The sequence below is a fragment of the Rhea pennata genome, chromosome 20, assembly GCF_028389875.1.
Source record: "Rhea pennata isolate bPtePen1 chromosome 20, bPtePen1.pri, whole genome shotgun sequence".
Lineage (NCBI taxonomy): Eukaryota > Metazoa > Chordata > Aves > Rheiformes > Rheidae > Rhea > Rhea pennata.
Window position 1 is genome coordinate 5,501,661 of NC_084682.1, and position 17,753 is coordinate 5,519,413.

The 17,753-nt window shown below is 41.5% G+C and overlaps 1 protein-coding gene across 5 annotated transcripts in view; it reads left to right on the forward strand.

The window, feature by feature from the left end:
* PHF12 (PHD finger protein 12) overlaps nucleotides 1-17,753 on the forward strand; it is a 32,377-nt gene that overhangs the window by 5,512 nt on the left and 9,112 nt on the right. For all 5 annotated transcript variants that reach the window (XR_009960409.1, XR_009960410.1, XM_062592460.1 and 2 more), the window contains exons 3-9: nucleotides 9,241-9,313; nucleotides 10,943-11,330; nucleotides 11,921-12,041; nucleotides 13,120-13,252; nucleotides 13,948-14,112; nucleotides 14,788-14,949; nucleotides 15,886-16,699. Coding sequence is in view for 3 of the 5 variants with exons in the window: in XM_062592460.1 (XP_062448444.1) it covers nucleotides 9,241-9,313; nucleotides 10,943-11,330; nucleotides 11,921-12,041; nucleotides 13,120-13,252; nucleotides 13,948-14,112; nucleotides 14,788-14,949; nucleotides 15,886-16,699 (1,856 nt within the window). In the remaining 2 variants the exon portion in view is untranslated. The remainder of the gene's footprint in view (nucleotides 1-9,240; nucleotides 9,314-10,942; nucleotides 11,331-11,920; nucleotides 12,042-13,119; nucleotides 13,253-13,947; nucleotides 14,113-14,787; nucleotides 14,950-15,885; nucleotides 16,700-17,753) is intronic.

Below are 17,753 nucleotides of genomic sequence, written 5' to 3' on the forward strand. Positions count from 1 at the left end.
CGGCTTTGGAAAGGCTTGTAGTTAAACTTTGCAAAAGACTTTATTACTTTTTTTACATTAAACAACTGACAAAAACCTGCTGTAACACCTATTTAAGTGCATTTTGTAGCTGAGAGAGTAAGCATGTGCTATTCCAAGCATTAATTTAAATGCATTTATCTTAATTTGTTAATTGTTAATTTGTACTGTTTTAAAAAACTGTAGAAGAGGCAAACAACTGAACGTTTATTTCTGTGCATGTTTGGTTCTAATACTTAAGTAGCGCTGAGGCCAGTGTGGACTACATACTGAACAAGAAAAAAAGCAATTGCATTGGCCTGGTTTCTTAGTGCAGAGAGTCACTGCGCATGTGCCTGCAGATGTGGTAACATGATCAGTCTTGGCAGTTCTGTTAGGCAAAGTTGTACCAATGAAATCTTTTACTCCCTGTTTCGCCCTAAATCTCTTCATGAAAAGCAGATAACGTCAGCCTAAATCCCTGAATTTAAACTAAAGACACCAGAAAACTACTGACAATAAAAACTTCATGAACTAATCTAATTTGGGGACTTGCAGGTTTTGATTCTCACCTGTGTGTGCATGTGCTCATGTTAAATTGAGCGTGAACAGATTTTGCAATATAGGCAAGAGTATGTCTGAGCTGGGCATTCAGAGCAAGTCATGGATTGCTGCTGTTCTCAAAATCAGCATAAAGTGATGAGGCTTGGAAGGCATTAGGATTCTGTCAAAATCAATAAGGGGGCAGTGTAACTACTTAAGTTATACTTCGTCTTCTTCACTTGTTACTATTAGACTAATGTCATGTCAGACATCTGTAATGATATGAAGCTGTTTAAAAAGTGCAATGTACTAAACAGTCAGTAATGAAAGCTCTTAGCTATTCTGCCCCTTTTCTTGGGGAAGGTGATGATTTTATGTTGACTGGGCCGAGAGGTCTTTTCTGTGCAGCTGTGCAGTCCATTTTCGAGCTGTTCCTAGAGTTCAGTAGGATGTGGCAACTTGCTTCAAGGTGGAAGTCGTGGCTGTGTTGGTGCCCGATAGCTACTCTGGAGCTGGTCTTTCCTGGTGTGTTAAAGCTGCAGGCTTGACTCAGGGGAGCATTTCAAAGCGTGGAAAGAGCTTCCCAAAGGATTTCTAGCTCCTCTAGGCACTTGCAAAGGAAATTCTTAATTGGATTAGATTCATAATGCTAATCTGCTAATGATAGTTTGTTATGGAGATCTTAGCACTGTCTTATAAATATATTCACCTTAATTTAGCGTGTTGCCTTGTGTCTTTTTATCACGCACAAGCTCAATGCTGTTAAGATTATACAGCTGCCTGCAGATCTTACAGCCGAAAGTGGGAGAAAGGCAACCAATTTAGTACACAATAAAGGTATAATGCTCTCTTTCTGTTCAGTTGTTTCTTCGGGTGGGGATAATGAATGGAAAGTTATAATTACAAGTATGTCTAATGTAGTACTGTGCTTCTACTTTGGCTAGTATGAAGGACTTGCATGGAGAATGCCCCTGTAGTGTCCTGGTCTTCAGATTAAGGACAGAATTGTATCTTTGTAGTAACAATCAGGGCTTGATCTGTGCTTTACCACCTGAAACCCTCCTTTACCACTTTTGCTTTGTACAAGCTAGTGCTACAATGTAAAGAACACCTCCATAGCTTGCCTCCATGTGTAGGAAAGGCTTCATTAAGCCAAGCCTTCAGTTGTAGCACGGATTGAAACAGTATTTCTACACAGTAATGGCACTAATATTCGTTCTTCTATGTGTTGGTCCAGACAAGTGGATATTAAACTGTTTCTATTTCCAGACTGACTCACTGGTTGGTGTCAGGCTCTTGCGTTTTTTGTGTATTCTTGGAATCCCTCTTATTAATCCTAAAGTCCATAACAAATAGGAGTCTGCTGTGAGGAAAGCAAGCTGTGACTTCCAGAGTAGGAAAAAGGTGTATCATTCTGGAAACAAGTGTTACAATGTATGAATATGTAGGCAATGCTACCTTTTGCAGTAGAAATCACATGCGAGAATGATGTACTTTTTTTTTTTTTTTTTTTTTTTTTTAACCAGTCAGGAAGTGAGCTTGGACTTGTGAAAATGCTAATGTATTTCAGAATATAATATTGCTTTGTTCTAGGGATATGCAATACTGGATTCAAAAGAAGCAAGTGTAAGCAAAAGTATCTTGCCACGTCGAGTTACTGGCTAAACTTGTGACTTTGTGACATAGTCAGATTGTCAGAGCTGGCTTTTTCTTACAGTAGTAGAGCTACACTGCCTCCAAGTCGACTCACTAAATGTCTGCCCAGCTTCCTCTAAAGAATGCTACAGTACACTGGAGCTCTCTAAGCTGAATAGAAAGTGTTGTGCCTCCTTTTTTAATAAAGGAATTGACAGGTATCAGTAGTAATTTATTTCCACACCCTTTCTGGGTGTGGAATAAATGCTTCCTATAGCCAGAAATGAAGAAGAGAAAATTCTATAAATCACTCTTCCAGTTGGTGTATCAGATCTTGAGTACAAAAGGCAGAGAGCATCTCAGCCAGCTGGGGGAAATCTAGTGCCTGAACCTGACTGTAGCCTATTTCTACTGAAGTCTGCTCTGCACGAGTCACACAAACTAGATGGAGCTGGAGATTACTGGCTTTGAAACCTGCAGAAAGCAGTGGCCTGAGGATGCAATTTAGCAGGCTGAAAACCCCGTGCTGAATTTCTGGCAAGCAATAGTGATTGGTGTGAAACACCTGCCTATACAGTCTCTGACTTTGGGCAAGACGTCATGTGAACTTCCCAGTGATCTTAGTCTAGAATAGCAACAGGATCAGGATATGAAGGTGATATGGAAAAAGCAGAAAAGAATGTATACCCTGCTTTAAAGTTTTTTGGGTGGATATTTTTGTTGCTCTTCTCTCCTCTTCTCCTCAATGTTCTTGGGAAAACCTAGTCCATGTATAAAAGTCAGAATTTTACTTTGCTTCCGTTCATGTGAAGGTGAGTTCATGTTTTTGCTTTTATGGATCTGTATTTCACCCTCTTCTTATGTGCTAGTGTCCTTTTTTGGTCTCTTCTTGCTGCCTTATTGCTTTTATCCTTTTGAGCTCTGTCTCCTTTGAGCACATTCAGTGTGGCTAGGGCTGAATGTTCATCTTTCAGAAACCTCTCAAACTTGTGGGGGGGAGGGGAGAAGATGGATCGACTGTTTTGTTTACACCAGCCTTTTTTGTGCTGTTCTTTAGAGTCAAGGTTGGATGAACTCTGATTCTCACTAGGGCTTTGTTGATCCTCCAGCCTCTTTCCTTCCCCTTTTGTTACTCTACGTGTCATCCTGCCTTGAGAAGATGACTTCTAATATGTTAAGACAGTGTTATGAAGATCTGAATACTTAGTAATGAATCTGGACTTTGAATTCCAGATATTGTTACTACTGTCTTCAGTACAGATATAAAGGAGTGATGCATGGGAGGAAAATTGGAGTCAGGATGTGCAAAATATCTAGATACACTTAGATCTGAATTTCAGGTCCTGGCTCAAGTTCTCCGAAGTCAACAATTATTCATACTGACTTCCACGATTTCCATTTGTAAATACAAAGTGTGTGTGTCTATATATATAGACACACATACAAATACATGTAAATATTTTTCTTATATACACAAAAATATTTTTCTTTATATCTTATACATGTGTATCCTTATATATAATTTTTAATGGAAATTTGATAACCCAGAGAACACTTTTTTTCCTTTAATTTGTTGCCAGTGGTTAATGAGGGTAATGCCTAATGGGTTGTCTAGGGAATGGTCTCTGTAGGCCAGGAAGTGTGACTTCCCCAGAAGTAACTAATTACATCAGGTCATCACATGTTTACGTACAGCTTATCCAGTTTATTGAACACTCCTGCTTGTCAGGTCTTTGTCAGGACGAAGTTCCACTTCATGTTGGTGAGAACTTCTCTGATTCCCTGGGAGCCTTAAGGATTGCCTGTGCACAAGCACGCAGGGAAGAGGCTGGAAGTCACAGCTACTGGTGACAAACAGGAAGGAGAGTGAGGTGAGACAGCTAACACCTGCTTCTGTGAGGGTATACTTGGATTTCCCTTCCAGGACTGGAATGGCAAGAATAGATTGAGGAAGGGTGCAAATAAGTAACTTACTGAAGATAAAAGTACAGTGGCTGATGCTCCATAGTTGATGTGAATTGTACTACTAGCTTCAAGTAGGTATAGCGTGGAAAATGTTAGCCTTATCAAGACCAGAAAGTTCCTGAAACTGTTACCTTTTAACGTGATCAGGTCATGCACAGAGGTCTAAGAAGAACAGATGCTATGCCTACCTTATCTGAAGTTTGGTAGTGTCCATTTTGGTGCTTGAGGAATCTGGTTCATCAGAAGGTTGTTTCTTGTACTCCTGAGTGTCATGACTTTGGCCTTACTAATGAGCAGGTGGCATTTGAAGAACTGAATATCTACTGTTACAGAACTTCACAGAATAATTTTTGCTGAAGAATAATCTCAACTACTGGAATGGAGACGAGAGCTGACAGTATTCCTAATAATTATCTAAAAATAATAGTGTCATTTCTGTTTTTTAAGAAAACAGTAAATTCTTCTTTGGCCCAGGCCTCGCAATAGGGAGGTGAGAGAGTTGCAACAGGGAAGAGCTTAAACAGGCTGCAGCTGTTAACTGATTTTGTGAGGGTTTGTGTATGATGTGCAGGCTCCAAGCACTCTGTTCCAGGTGTCTTTCTCCTGCAGGGTTTTGGAGCAGCTGTGAACAGAAGTGGGTAACTTGGGCACAGTAAAACTGTTTCAAAGAACTGAATTTGTTAATGATGCAACTTTCTGTGATTCTCAATGGGGCGCTTGTAACGCACTGACAGTGTGGTTGGTTTCCTTGTTTGTTTTAGTTACGGCTGCCATTGAGGCCCTGCTGTAGGAAGCCAGAGAGCCTTGTTCTTTATGAAGCTGGTAGAACAGCTGTAGCTATATCCATCATTAGGATAAATAGGAGACCTGTAGAAGAGCTGGAAGTCTTTTTCCTTTATCTAGCTGGCAAACTTAACCAGCATCCTTAATTATAAGCCTGTCATTAAATCTTGGTAAGATAATTAGAAGATGTCTGGGAAGGAGAAAGCTGAAGGGAAAACGTTCTTGCCTAGATTTTTTTCTTTTTCTTTCTTTTTTTTTTCTATGAGGTTACTACTTGCTGCTGTTTAGGGAGGGAGGGGAAAAAAAAGTCTCATTCTTGAAAACAATTGAGATCAAAGACAAGTTGTTCATCTGCGAGACACTGGTTTGTTTTTGTGCCTCCATTATCCCAGCCTAGTGGTTGTCTGCAGCCCAGCGGAGCCAGAGCATGCTATCGATTGTGTGGATGTGCTTTTGACACAAGATGGCCACCAGGAATGCCCTGTGTAAATAACTTAAGGTTTGCTTATAACTGGTTCATTTGAGAGCTTTGGTCCAGTTCATACTGAAGAAGGTGCCATTCCTTTGAGCACTGTGTACTTATTTACTGAGGTCAGTAAAGTGAAGAGTAGTTATGAGATTTAGGCTAACAACAGGCATCTGATGTATGAGAGCTCCAGAGTATGAAATTGAAAAACTAAGTGACTTGAAGCTATTGTTTGCTTGATTAAAAATTCCTAGTATACAGATAACTCTGGAAGATTTGATTTCATCATAGCTATTTAAATTTTATTTAAGTGAGACTGTGCATAATGTTCAGACCATGGGAGCTAGTCCAAAAATTTATAAGAACAAGTCCTGACAACATAAATCTAGTATGAATTTCAAGAGAAAAAGCCATGGGACTAATACCATTGGCAAGCAACTTACCTTAAGTGAGGTGGTTTTTTGAATACGTAGTTGTGAACATCTCCTTTAATTTTCAGAGGCTTTGTATGAATTGGTCTTCCAGATGTTTGTATAGGTAGTAATTACGAAAGTCAGGCTCAGCTTTTCAGAGTTGTCTTTGTCTTGAATTCGGAAATGTACTTGCTCTGCTGGGAAGATAAACACAAGTCACATCAAACACTCCAGGTAAAATCAGCACTGCCCTACAACTTATGCCTGTGGTAATAAAATGAGAAACTTTCTGAAATGAAGGTTCAACAGACTTTTACAGAATAGTGTAACTGATACTTGTGTAGCTCAAAGTAAGTGTTTCTTGACTGGAGATAAAGTTGGTGCTGTAGAGTAACAGGTCCTGTTGGCAGCAAGCACTAAGGACTGGAGATCTGCATGGTAATGAACCTATGAAAGATAAAGTGTCTGTGGTGTTCGTGCCAACATGCTAAATCCTAACTTGGTTATGAAGATCAAGTGTCTTGTTCAGATTTAAAAATTAGTTTCTCTTATGCTTACAGTAAAAGGTTGAAGAATGTGGTCATAACTAGTCAATTAAAACAGCATTCTTTAGCACTTCCTTGGCTTTATGCTAAGACCCAGGAAATGCTCTTTCCTTGCAGAGAGGCCAGCAGTGCAGAAACAGTATTCATCAGTCTTTGTTAGTGCAGCGAGCTGCCTTGATGAACAGTTCATTAACCAGGGGGAGCAGAATCACTCTTTTAATACACTTGCTGTAGCAGTAAGGCCTTGACAGCAGGCAAAAAACCTCAGGAGGCCAGCCTGAGAGTTAAAAGCTTCACTGCTGGTCTGAAACTGGTATTTTGCGTTCCTTCCACAGGTCTTTCAGTGGAAGCATTGCTTAAAACGTTTCTATATTTATGTAGCTTGTCATTTATGAGTACTGTATACGTAGGATGCCGTGTTTGTTTAGCAGATAGTTAAAACATAACAAAGACGACAATAATATAACTGTTTAAGAAGGAACCTGTTCTAACTCTTCTAGCCATCCTTCCAAATTTGCTATTGTATTAATTGTTTCATTGTAAATTATGTAATACTAAGGTAACAGTTAAAACAAATAACCCCAGGCATCTGGCAGTGTGTGGATGTCTGTCACACTGAGCATGCAGTGGAACGGGGCGCGTGTGTTTTCAGGAGTTCAGACACATTTGTCTGTGGCTGCAGAAGGCTAAAATCCACTACAAACAAATCAGTCTGATTTCTCGTTCTTGGGGTGTTGGGAGCGGGGAAGGGGCCAGATGAATCCATACTGATGGTAATTGTAGCTCTAACAACTTTATTTCTAGCAGAAGTAAAGCCTGAGCTATTGCAGGATCCATTTTAGGATTGAAAATGGATATATAGTACAGTAAGCACTCTAGGATCATTTGCAACTCTTCCCCATCGCCCCCAGATCTATTAGCAAAAGATTAGATTGGCATGGGGGGGGGGGAGGTACTGCTTAAGCCAAACATTTGACTTCATGTAAACTGTCAGTAGTTGAGGCTTTGGTAGTATCATCTGGAGCCCAATCTCTTGTTCATCCAAGTCCTCCAGGAAATGAGAAACATAAGGTGCAGGTATGTCTTCGAGCATAGGCAGAGCACTGTGTTTCTAAGTGCCTGGAAGACCGAGGCCTCTGAAATCCTGCTCTCTTTCTCAAAATGGCTGCCAGATGTGTTGGCTCTACTGAATTCCCCGGAGCCTGGCACCGGCGATGCTGAGGTTATTACCATTTTGGTTCTTGCTGTGCTCTTCCCTCAGTCTTCCAGGCAAAGTGTTGTAAGATTGAATATGACCCTCGATAGCTGCGGTACCTGCGGAGGCTTTCTGTGGAATGCCTGCAGGCACAGGGTAAGGCTCGCTGGGACTTTGTTTAAACAAAGGAAGTGTGTTTGTTTTTACAGTTGAAGCTTGGAAGCCTAGGCTGGAACCCTGTGCAACTTCCCTGTGCTAGGAGTAGGATTCTCTAGGAAGAAAGCCTCTCCCTTTGCTGCAGAGCACACGCTGCTTGCCAATAAATACACATTTTAGCATCTCTAATTTGACAATTTTGGAGACTTTTTGTAGCTTAAGTTGGATTTAGTTTGATGTTGGTCTGTAGATGCAACAAAATACATAGTCGCCTCTGGAGTGAGCTTCATTAGCTGCTGAAGTTTTAAATACCTTATTTCAATTTTGTATGTGAGACATATACTGACATTTAAAGATTAATACCATGCACATTTTGTAGTACTTCTTCCGCATGTGCACCCCCAGCCCCTCACTTGCATGGCTTCTCAGCAGGTTTAGTAAGCTACTCGCTGGTATGGCTAGGCTACCCTTTGGTCATCTTGTAACCTAGTCAGTTCCAGTGTAGCCAAGGCAGGGCTGGTGATTTAGAAGAACAAACATCCAGGTCCTGTGGTAGTGTATCAATTGAGTTTTCAGCACAAGAGAGAAGACTTAGCTGCATAAAGTCTGCTAAGTATCTCTACCATCTGTAAGCAGAACTTTTTAAAGTATTCCTTAACACTGCTCTATGGTGACTAGCTGTTTATCTGACAGCATGTATGCTTTTCCTGCAACAGTCAGCAGTTTGCTAAAATGACAAATCTTAATGATAAAGAAGTGTTGGAAAGTACATGAGCTAGTAGGATTTGTAAGGAAAGTACATCATCTAACATATGCTGCTCTGCCTTTAACTGAGGAAAATCATTTCTCAAAATAGCCTTCCTTACTCCTTCATCTAATTTGCTTTGGTTTATTTCTAGCATCTAAATGAGAGTGTCTTTTAGATGTGGTACAGCTCTTATAGTAAGTGCAAATCCATGTGAGTAGGATGTATCTTGTGCTTCATAGCCAAGACAGGCTGTAGATCTGAAAGCATTTTAAAGAATACTTTGGTTGTCTTAAGATAGAAAGTGGTTTCTACTGTTAAGTTAGTGTGCTCAAGGATGGAGTACATTAGAAGCAGTGAGTAGACTTCATTACAGCTTGTTTAGGTAGACTTGCACTGTGAGTTCTAGTAACAGAAATGGCTACGACTGTGCTTGCTGCACAGGAATGTGTAGCGTTACATTGAATAGTCAAGTTATTTAAGGAAGAGTTGGTATTGGGGGGAGGTGTGTGTGTTGTGCACAAAATAATTTTACATTTATTTTTGCTGTTCAGTTCTAAGATTGTCCTTCACTTCTCTGAAACCAGGGAGCGTCATGCAGATGAGAGGAGTATCATGAAAGACTAACTTCACTGGTGACGGGAGATGTCTTGCGAGGTGGGGTGTGGAGAAGCAAAATTGGGCAGTATCACCATATGGACTGGAACCTGCAAATCTACTCTGCTTAGACTATTTGTAAATGAGAAGAGGCCTATCAGAAATAACAGTAAAACATTGTTTTGCTTTTCCTCTTGTAGCAACCCTCCGCTCAGTGAGGAAATGCTGCCTCCAGGGGAGTGGATGTGTCACCGCTGCACTGTACGCAGAAAGGTAAAGCCTCTTGTAATAAACATGCTCTCTGTTCTTCTCACTGTCCATCTAAAATGTGAACCTTTATTTTATAACTTCCTTTCCCCTTAATGTGTGCATACATTTTATATATATATATATATATATATACGCACACCACCAGAGTTGTTCCTTATGCTCACAGTTGATAATAGCTTTGCTAGGAACAGGCCTAAAGAAAACTAAGATTTCTTGATGGAACTCTCTTGGTGGTGTTAACCTTGTTACTAGGAACCACAATACTGAAGTATCTGATATGCTTGTGTCACGCTGTGCCTCTTAAACTGGGTTTTCCTTCCCCCACTTTTGGAAAGGAAGAAAAATAAAGGCACAGAGGACATGGCTCCTATACTCAAGGAGGTGAGCTGTGTGCACATGAAATGGAAGTCCTGGTAATGCAGCTTTGGCATCAAGGTTGTAATTCTGGTTAATGTGTGCTTCTTTAGAAGTGTGACTTCACAGCAGTTGCACTTCAGCAGAGGGTGAAATCACAGTGAGTTATGACTTCCTGGGCTGCTGAACAGGATGGGGAGGAGGTGATTGGGCAAGGCTGTGGCTTCTTTCTCTCTCTCTCTCTCTCTCTTTCTCTCTCTCTCTCTCTCTCTCTCTCTTTCTCTCTCTCTCTTTTCTTTCTCCTTCATGCTCTTTCTCCAGGAAGCTGTCTTGCACAATAGCACAATATAAACATCTTATTGCTGTGGCTACGTAAGACTGCATAGCAGAGGGTTTAGAAGCTGCACTAAACTATCTAGCAACTGTTTGGTTGAAGTGACACCAAAACAGATTGGAAGAAAACTGTACTGAGCTTTTTATTGCTGAACCTACTGCTCTGTTATGTTTCCAGGGTACTGTTCAGGCATCTGCCAACAGCAAAAATGAAGGTCACAAATTACAAAAACAAAACATTTTTTTCTGTATGAAAAATTGCCTAATGCTTTCATCCTTTACGGACCATTTCTGTGTTGTGGTTCATCCATGCTGGTGATGTGTTAGGCAATGGAGCAGTACAGTTGCCCTTATTAGACCATGCAGCATTCCCCTCTTGTTGCAAAACGGATCTTGCAGTGATTGCCAGGGTATTGTTTTGCTCTGCTGCAGTTCTCTCTGCCTGCCTTGCTCCAGAGAATCCTATCATCAGAGATGGCAGTGTTGTTTGCATTTTGTGCTTGTATATTCTCAAGCTGACCTTTTCATTCCCTATTGGATTTGGACACACTGCAAGGGTTAATAAACTACATTGACACTGAATGATCTAGCGTGTAGTTTCTCAGTGTTGGTTAGCAAATTAAACTGAATTTTCTCGTTTATCAAATGTTTAGGACTAGATGCTGTGAAACATTGTCCAGATCTGAACTCATATACAGTTAACCTGAAAAGGGAGAGATGTGTTAGTTTTCTTCCTTGTCTTTGGTTCCCTTCAGCTGTTCTGTAGTCTGAATGTTAGCTACAACCAAACTTTAGTAGGTCAAATCTTTAATGACTTGATGGGGGAAGTTTTAGTAAGTGGATCTAGCTTTTTCAGATGCTGTTTGTCTTCAACTGCATATTTGTTAAGGTTGATGTGCTTTGTTTGTGACCTCCATGATAAGCCTGCCTATTCATGTCGTGCAGAAGCGAGAACAGAAGAAAGAGCTGGGGCAGGTAAATGGATTGGTGGACAAATCTGGGAAAAGGACCACCTCCCCCACCAGTGACGCAGACCTGTTGGACAGGTCTAGCAGCAGCATCAGGTCTAATGCGCATGCCAGGATCTTGGAAAGGAGAGCAAGCCGGCCTGGCACTCCTACATCCAATGCCAGCACCGAGACCCCCAACTCAGAGCAGAATGATGTCGATGAGGACATAATTGACGTGGATGATGACTCTGCCATTGCAGAAATGGACTGTGGGCAGCCCCAGCTGAAGCGACCCTTTGAGCTTCTTATTGCTGCTGCCATGGAAAGGAACCCAACGCAGTTCCAGTTGCCGAATGAACTGACCTGCACCACAGCACTTCCAGGTAAGCAAAGGGTTGCTTAGTGTTGATAGAGGTCTCTACAGGTGCAGCGTGCTGCCATCTTGGCTTTTTTCCTTCTCGACTCCTTAGTAGTTCTGGTTCCAGTGACACTAACTGGTGAAAGTGGAGGGTGCAGGAGTATCCCTGGTGTTTGTCCAGCTGTCTCACAGTAGGCAGCTTCTCACATTCCCCAGGATGTGGGCTGTGGGTGCTCTGCCATGGCCAGTGACTCCACCTCCATAAGGACTTGTAATAGACAAGCGCATGTACTTTCTGTTGTCAGCTTAGGCTAGATCATCAATCTGAAGAAAATTCTTCCAATTGCCCAAATACCTGATTTTTGACTTGGAGTGATAATCTAGTCAAGTAATGATTTAACATGTAGGATGTCACTTGAATGATTAGGTATAAAGTATGCTGACCTTTAAAGCCATTAGTCTGTCATTGAAGGCCAGATTTAGTGGTTGATAAGGCTTCCCTAAAGAGCTTTTTGCCTATTCTGTTTGTGTCTGCCTCAGATGATTACACGTATCTATCAGGAAGCAAAACCTTGCTGTGTGGGTAACCCAGAGCCCTTTCTAATTTACTTTTAGGTACTAGTAAGAGGAGGAGAAAGGAAGAAACCACAGGAAAGAATGTCAAGAAAGCACAACACGAATTAGACCACAATGGTTTGGTTCCCTTGCCAGTGAAAGTCTGCTTCACATGCAACAGGTACTTGACTTTTCCAGGGAAGTTATTTGGTGTGGCTGTACCCTTCACAGGAACAAAGTTGAATGAACTGAATAGGTTAAATGACCTGTTTCCTTTCCCATTCCCCTTCAGTACTTGCTTGTAATCCTCTAAACAAATGAGGAAATAATTATCTTTGCTAAATAACAGATGTTTAACCATGGTACGTGTAGGTGTGGCTTCTGTGGTCCTGTGCTGCTGTAGGAGGTTTTAAAATATAATGTGAAGAGACTAAGCCATTCTGTCTTCAGTATTTGTCTGGTAACAAAAATTCTGAAGTGATAGTGGCTTAGAAAACAGAGATGTTTGTTTATGGTTCATAAAGGAAGTATGCAAGGAGGTGACCTTTAGGAAACAGAAATCTACTGAGAGAGATATAAGCCTGAGGCAAATAGAGGTACTGTGCTGAAAGAGTAAATGAAAAAAATACTAAAATATTGCCATTGTTGTAAGTGCAGAAAAAATGAACAGATAAATCCCAACCCAAAATTTCCATGAAAATTAAAAAAAAAAATTATATCAGGAACCCAACCGGTTTGAGTGAAGTGGGCTGGAGATTCAGCTGGGCTTTTGTGAGGGGCAAGTGGTGACTTTGTCATAGAGTAAGGACTTTAAAGCCTGGAGAATTGGGTATATTAGCTTTTTAGAGTTTGAGACCTGTTACGAGAACATATCAATCGTGTTCAAGTAAACATCCCAACTTCATACAAGATGCTTCTGAGGAAAATTGCACAAGGTCGACTTGAAGTTGCTTATGTGAATCTGACAGGTGCTTGCAGCTTTCCAGCAAAGGGATCTCTTCCTGCCAAAGGACCTCTTCTGGACTGAGAAGCCCTCATGTGCATGGGCAAGTCTGTCTGCCTCAAGTGGGCCTTGCAGAAGACCCGTTTAGATCAAATTACAAATCTGAAACCTAATTTTAGATGCAAGTAACGTAGTTCAGGAGAATTGATGGGGAAGGATAAGCTGAAGTGGTTAGCCGTGCTTGTCTGTGTATTCAGTAAATAGTCTCCGTACTGAATATTGCATATAGGAAATAAGATATGTCTCTCTCTTGCAGGAGTTGCAGAGTGGCACCTCTAATTCAGTGTGATTACTGCCCACTCCTGTTCCACATGGACTGTCTGGAGCCACCTCTTACTGCTATGCCTCTGGGTAGATGGATGTGTCCAAATCATATTGAACATGTGGTGGTAAGCTGGACTATGCTTGCAGTATGGTAACTGGATGCTGGATTGGAACCTGACAGGTCTATTAAAGGACAAAGTACAACAAATGTAAAACAGCTCCTGAGCTCTTATTGCTCCTGTAACGCTTGTAAAGCCCCTGCTGCAAGCAACAAGCTCTCCAAAGGAATATGATGCTGCTATCTGCAATAAAATATAAAGATGAGGGAACTCCTTCCTGTAACTGAAGCTAACAGCTTAAATTGTGGCTTACTGACTGCTTGTCTAATTTTTAGACAGAACTCCTTAAAGCCTAGATAAGCGTCCAGAACTGTAACACAAAGCAGCTCAGAGCTACAAATAGGGGAAATAATTCTTTGCATGCTTAATCCAAAAAAACTTTCATTTCAAGAGGGTGTTTATGTTTATGGAAAAGCGGTGTACTTGAGACTAAATACGTGGGAAACAGGGCTGAAACAAAGGGCTTGTGTCTAGAGAAACTGCTTCTTAGAGCACTGATGCCTCATAGTAGGCCTCTAAATGCTTTCTTATTCACCTCCAGCAATATACCTTTTACCAGAAATGGTTAGTGCTGCAGGAAACAAATAGTTTAAAGCTGAATGATGCTGTACTGCCAGTGCTACAAGGCGTTATGAAAGTCATAGGATGCATTAGGATGACCCACAGACCCTTAACTACTGTGGCATTATCTGATCACTCAGCTGAACCAGAAGAACTTGACCCTGAGTAATCGGTGCCGAGTATTTGACCGGTTCCAGGATACTATATCTCAGCATGTTGTCAAAGTGGATTTCTTAAACCGAATCCATAAGAAACATCCTCCAAATCGCAGAGTTCTTCAATCAGTGAAGAGAAAAGGTTTGAAGGTGAGTGTAAATAAGTAGATGTTGGTGAAATTACCCATGTAAGAATTTTAGTTTGGAAGAGAAACCAACATGCCCCATAGGGATAGCTCTTGGGACAGGAGGAAGAAGGTGATGTCTGAAGGAATGAATTGGCAAGAGTTCTGAAAGTCATCAGTCCAGAGTGGTGAGTCTTCACTGCGAGTAGGAGTTAAGAACCTCTTTACTCAGCCAAGTATAAGGCTCAGCTATTAGAAGTAAGCCTTTAAATCTAGTATAAGCATAAAAAGGACAATGGAAAACTTCCGGAAGGTGGGCCTAGAGTCAGAATCAGGGCTGCTGCATGTACTATGTTAAACCTGGAAGAATATTGTGCAGCCAGAATGCCTACACAATACCGTAGAGAGATTTTTAAGTGTTTCCCTTGGTGTTTTTTGCATGACTTTTATACTGAGGTCACCACACTGTACTGAAGACATGCCTGACCTTAGCAAAAGAATCCTGTTAATTTTAGCACAGTTGCATCATTTAAAGTATTTTTTTAATACTTACACTAAACATTTCAGGGATTTTTTTTTTTTATTTTCTTTGGAATCAGAAAGCAGCAAACCCTAAGCATAGTGCTGGTTAGGCACTTTACTACTTGGTTATTCTTGAGTACTTGATTCTCATATGTGATCTTCTTTCTCTACAATGTAGGTTCCTGATGCTATAAAATCCCAATACCGGCTTCCACCCCCATTACTTGCGCCTGCAGCTATTAGAGATGGCGAGCTGATCTGTAATGGGATCCCTGAGGAACCCTTGCAGAAGCACCTTTTGAACACTGAGCACTTAGCCAGCCAGTCAGAACAACAGGAGGTAAATGAAGTCAAATGTTTGTACTCCCACCTATAGTTGCTTTGGTGCAAAGATCTTTTCCATTTCAGTCATGATCAGAGCAGTTATCTAGGAAACCAGTCTCAAAATCATATGTCTGGAGGTGACATCTTGTCTCATCTCTGACATCCTTGCCTATGAAAACTTTGTTTTGCCTTTCTAGGTAAAATGTAAAACTGATTTGACACTTACCTAAAGTGGTGAAATAGTCTTTTGGCCGAGTGTGGAGTTGAGGGCTTTCTGTCTAGTTGCACATTCACATACACAAGCATCTTGGGAAGAACCAAAAGCCTTATGTATCTGTGGAGAGTTACTTTTTAAAGAAGTAGAAGATAACGATTCATCTTTGCTTGGATTTATCCACGAAGCACTGCAGAGCTTAAAACATTGAACAAATATGTTGGCGGTCTTCTATTTTGTGTAGAAGAAAGGTGCTTCCCACCCCTACTTTTAGCAGGTGTCTTGCTGTAATATGAGGTATTTCTTCTCTAGCATGTTGCAGAGTAAACTACTGGATTATGTTTGGAGAGAAGCCCATATTAGTGGAAGATACGTGTGTAGCCAGCCGAAGAGTTTTAACGCTTACGTGAGAAGAGAGGGGAAAACTAGGGGATAAAGAAGTGCATCTGTTGCCTTTTCCCCCTTGTAATCTCAGCTCCTGCGTGCACTGTTCCAAGCACAGAGATAAATTGTACTTAATTTTGGTTGTGCTTATGTTACAACATTTGGACAACGTTTTCTCCCAAGTCTAGATTAGCATCAGAACAGATAATGTATTTTCACACTGTATCTGAGTGATTACCATCACAGTAAGGCAGCTGAATTTCTTCAAACTGGGTGAAGGATGGAGTAATTTCTGAGAGTTGGAGCACTGTCTGCCTGTGAAGCTAACAATGCACTTTTTTTCCCTCCTCCCAGTGGCTCTGTAGTGTTGTTGCGCTCCAGTGCAGCATATTGAAACATTTATCTGCTAAGCAGATGACTTCGCTTTGGGACTCTGAACAAACAGAGAAGGCTGATATTAAGCCTGTTATTGTGGCAGATGGCTCGCTCGCCAATCCTTACCAGGCAGCTGACAAGGCACCCACACCTTCCCTCTATTCCATGTCATCCTGCACCTCAGGGATTACCACCCAGAATTCCTTGAGTTCCTCGCAATCCCAGCAGACTTTATCACAGGAAGATGTCAACTGCAGCTCTTGTATAGATAAATCCAAGAAGGTGTCATCTTGTGGGACTTCTAATGGGCCGACAGCCTCTGACGTTAAAGTAAACGGTCCTCATTTCTATGGCGTTTCCTCTGAACCTTCAGCACAGTTGACTGACCCCCAGAGGCTAATTGGATCTAGTAATACAATACCTGTTTTGTCTCATCGGCAAATGTGGCCTAGGCCCCTCACGCCCCCAGCAACTTGTGGACTTCTGAATCACACAATTGGAACCATTGTCAAAACGGAGAACGTAGCAGGACCTATTTCTTGTGCACAAAGAGGTTCTGTGCCAGTCACAAGTATGCCTACTTCCATATCAAGCTCCTGTGCCAGCCTGGAGACCACCAGCACTTTGCAAAGAAAGAATGTCCAGACACAGATAGGACCGCCACTGACAGCAGACCTGCGATCTATGGGCTCCCCTCTGACTGCCACTAGGGCTCTTACCCCTCCACAAGCTACAGGAGATGGGATCTCTGTTGGATCCACAAACAGATTCTGTTCACCAGCACCACCTTCAGGTAAGTGTCGAACAGCTGATCTTGGCCCCAGGGCTGAGAAAGTTTTCAAGTTAAGTGTTACTCCTGAACCTCTAGACTCTTACATTATGCCCTGATTTAACTGGGGAATGAGACTTGCTGTGGAGAGCAGCAAGAAGCTTGTCAAGTCTCTTCTGTCTTTGGCCTTTTTGTGGGAACCATGAGATGTATTTTACTGAGTGCATGTAGCTAATAGGTGAACTGTCTTGAGAAGCAGGGAAGCAGATCAGTTTAGTCTGGACATTAACACTAGTTTTAAATCTATTGGCTGCTGTCTTGCTGTTTTGACAACTGGCCACTCCAGTGCTGCCTTAAAGCTGCTGATCTGTTTTAAAGTATTAGCTTGGTTGCAGGATAGTCTTCTTCACAAGAGCAGCTTACAAGGTGACTGTCCTGGTGATGGTTCTGTTTCCTTGTACAGATGATTTAAGTCTTGAGCTGCACAGCCTTGATAGAGAAGCAATTTCCCCCAACACTGTATCCTGTTTAGTATCTGCTGCCCTATTAATATAGGGTAGTTATGGCCTGGATATGCCAGCTCTACCTTGAGTTGTACCCAGAAACCTTGCTGTTAAAGTGCATATGCCCGTTTTTCAATATGAAAACATCAGGTCAAAGATCTTGATAAATGAGTGAGAGTGATTTCTCCTGACTCCTAAATTTTGCTTGAATAAGCTTTCACTTAAAGCATTCTCCTTCTCTTGTCCTCTAAATCAGCTCAAAACTTACTGTTAAACCCTTTGTGGAAGTTCACTGGAAAGAATGCAACAGAGCTGTATCATCAGTTCTCTTCTTGCAGTTCCTAGTTGCTTAGTGTCAGGCTTGTGTGGAGGTATGTATGTAGATCTGGTGATTGCAAGTAGCAGAGGCAACATCTGCATATTGTTCTCTAAGAAATTCCTTTTTCGAGTAACTTCTGAGCTTTATTTCTTGTTTGAAATCTGCTCACAGGGCAGCTGAGTTCCTTGCTCTTTGCTGAGCCAACTTGAGTTACTCTAGTCTGCTAGCTTGACTGTGCCCTTAGAAATGCAAGGCT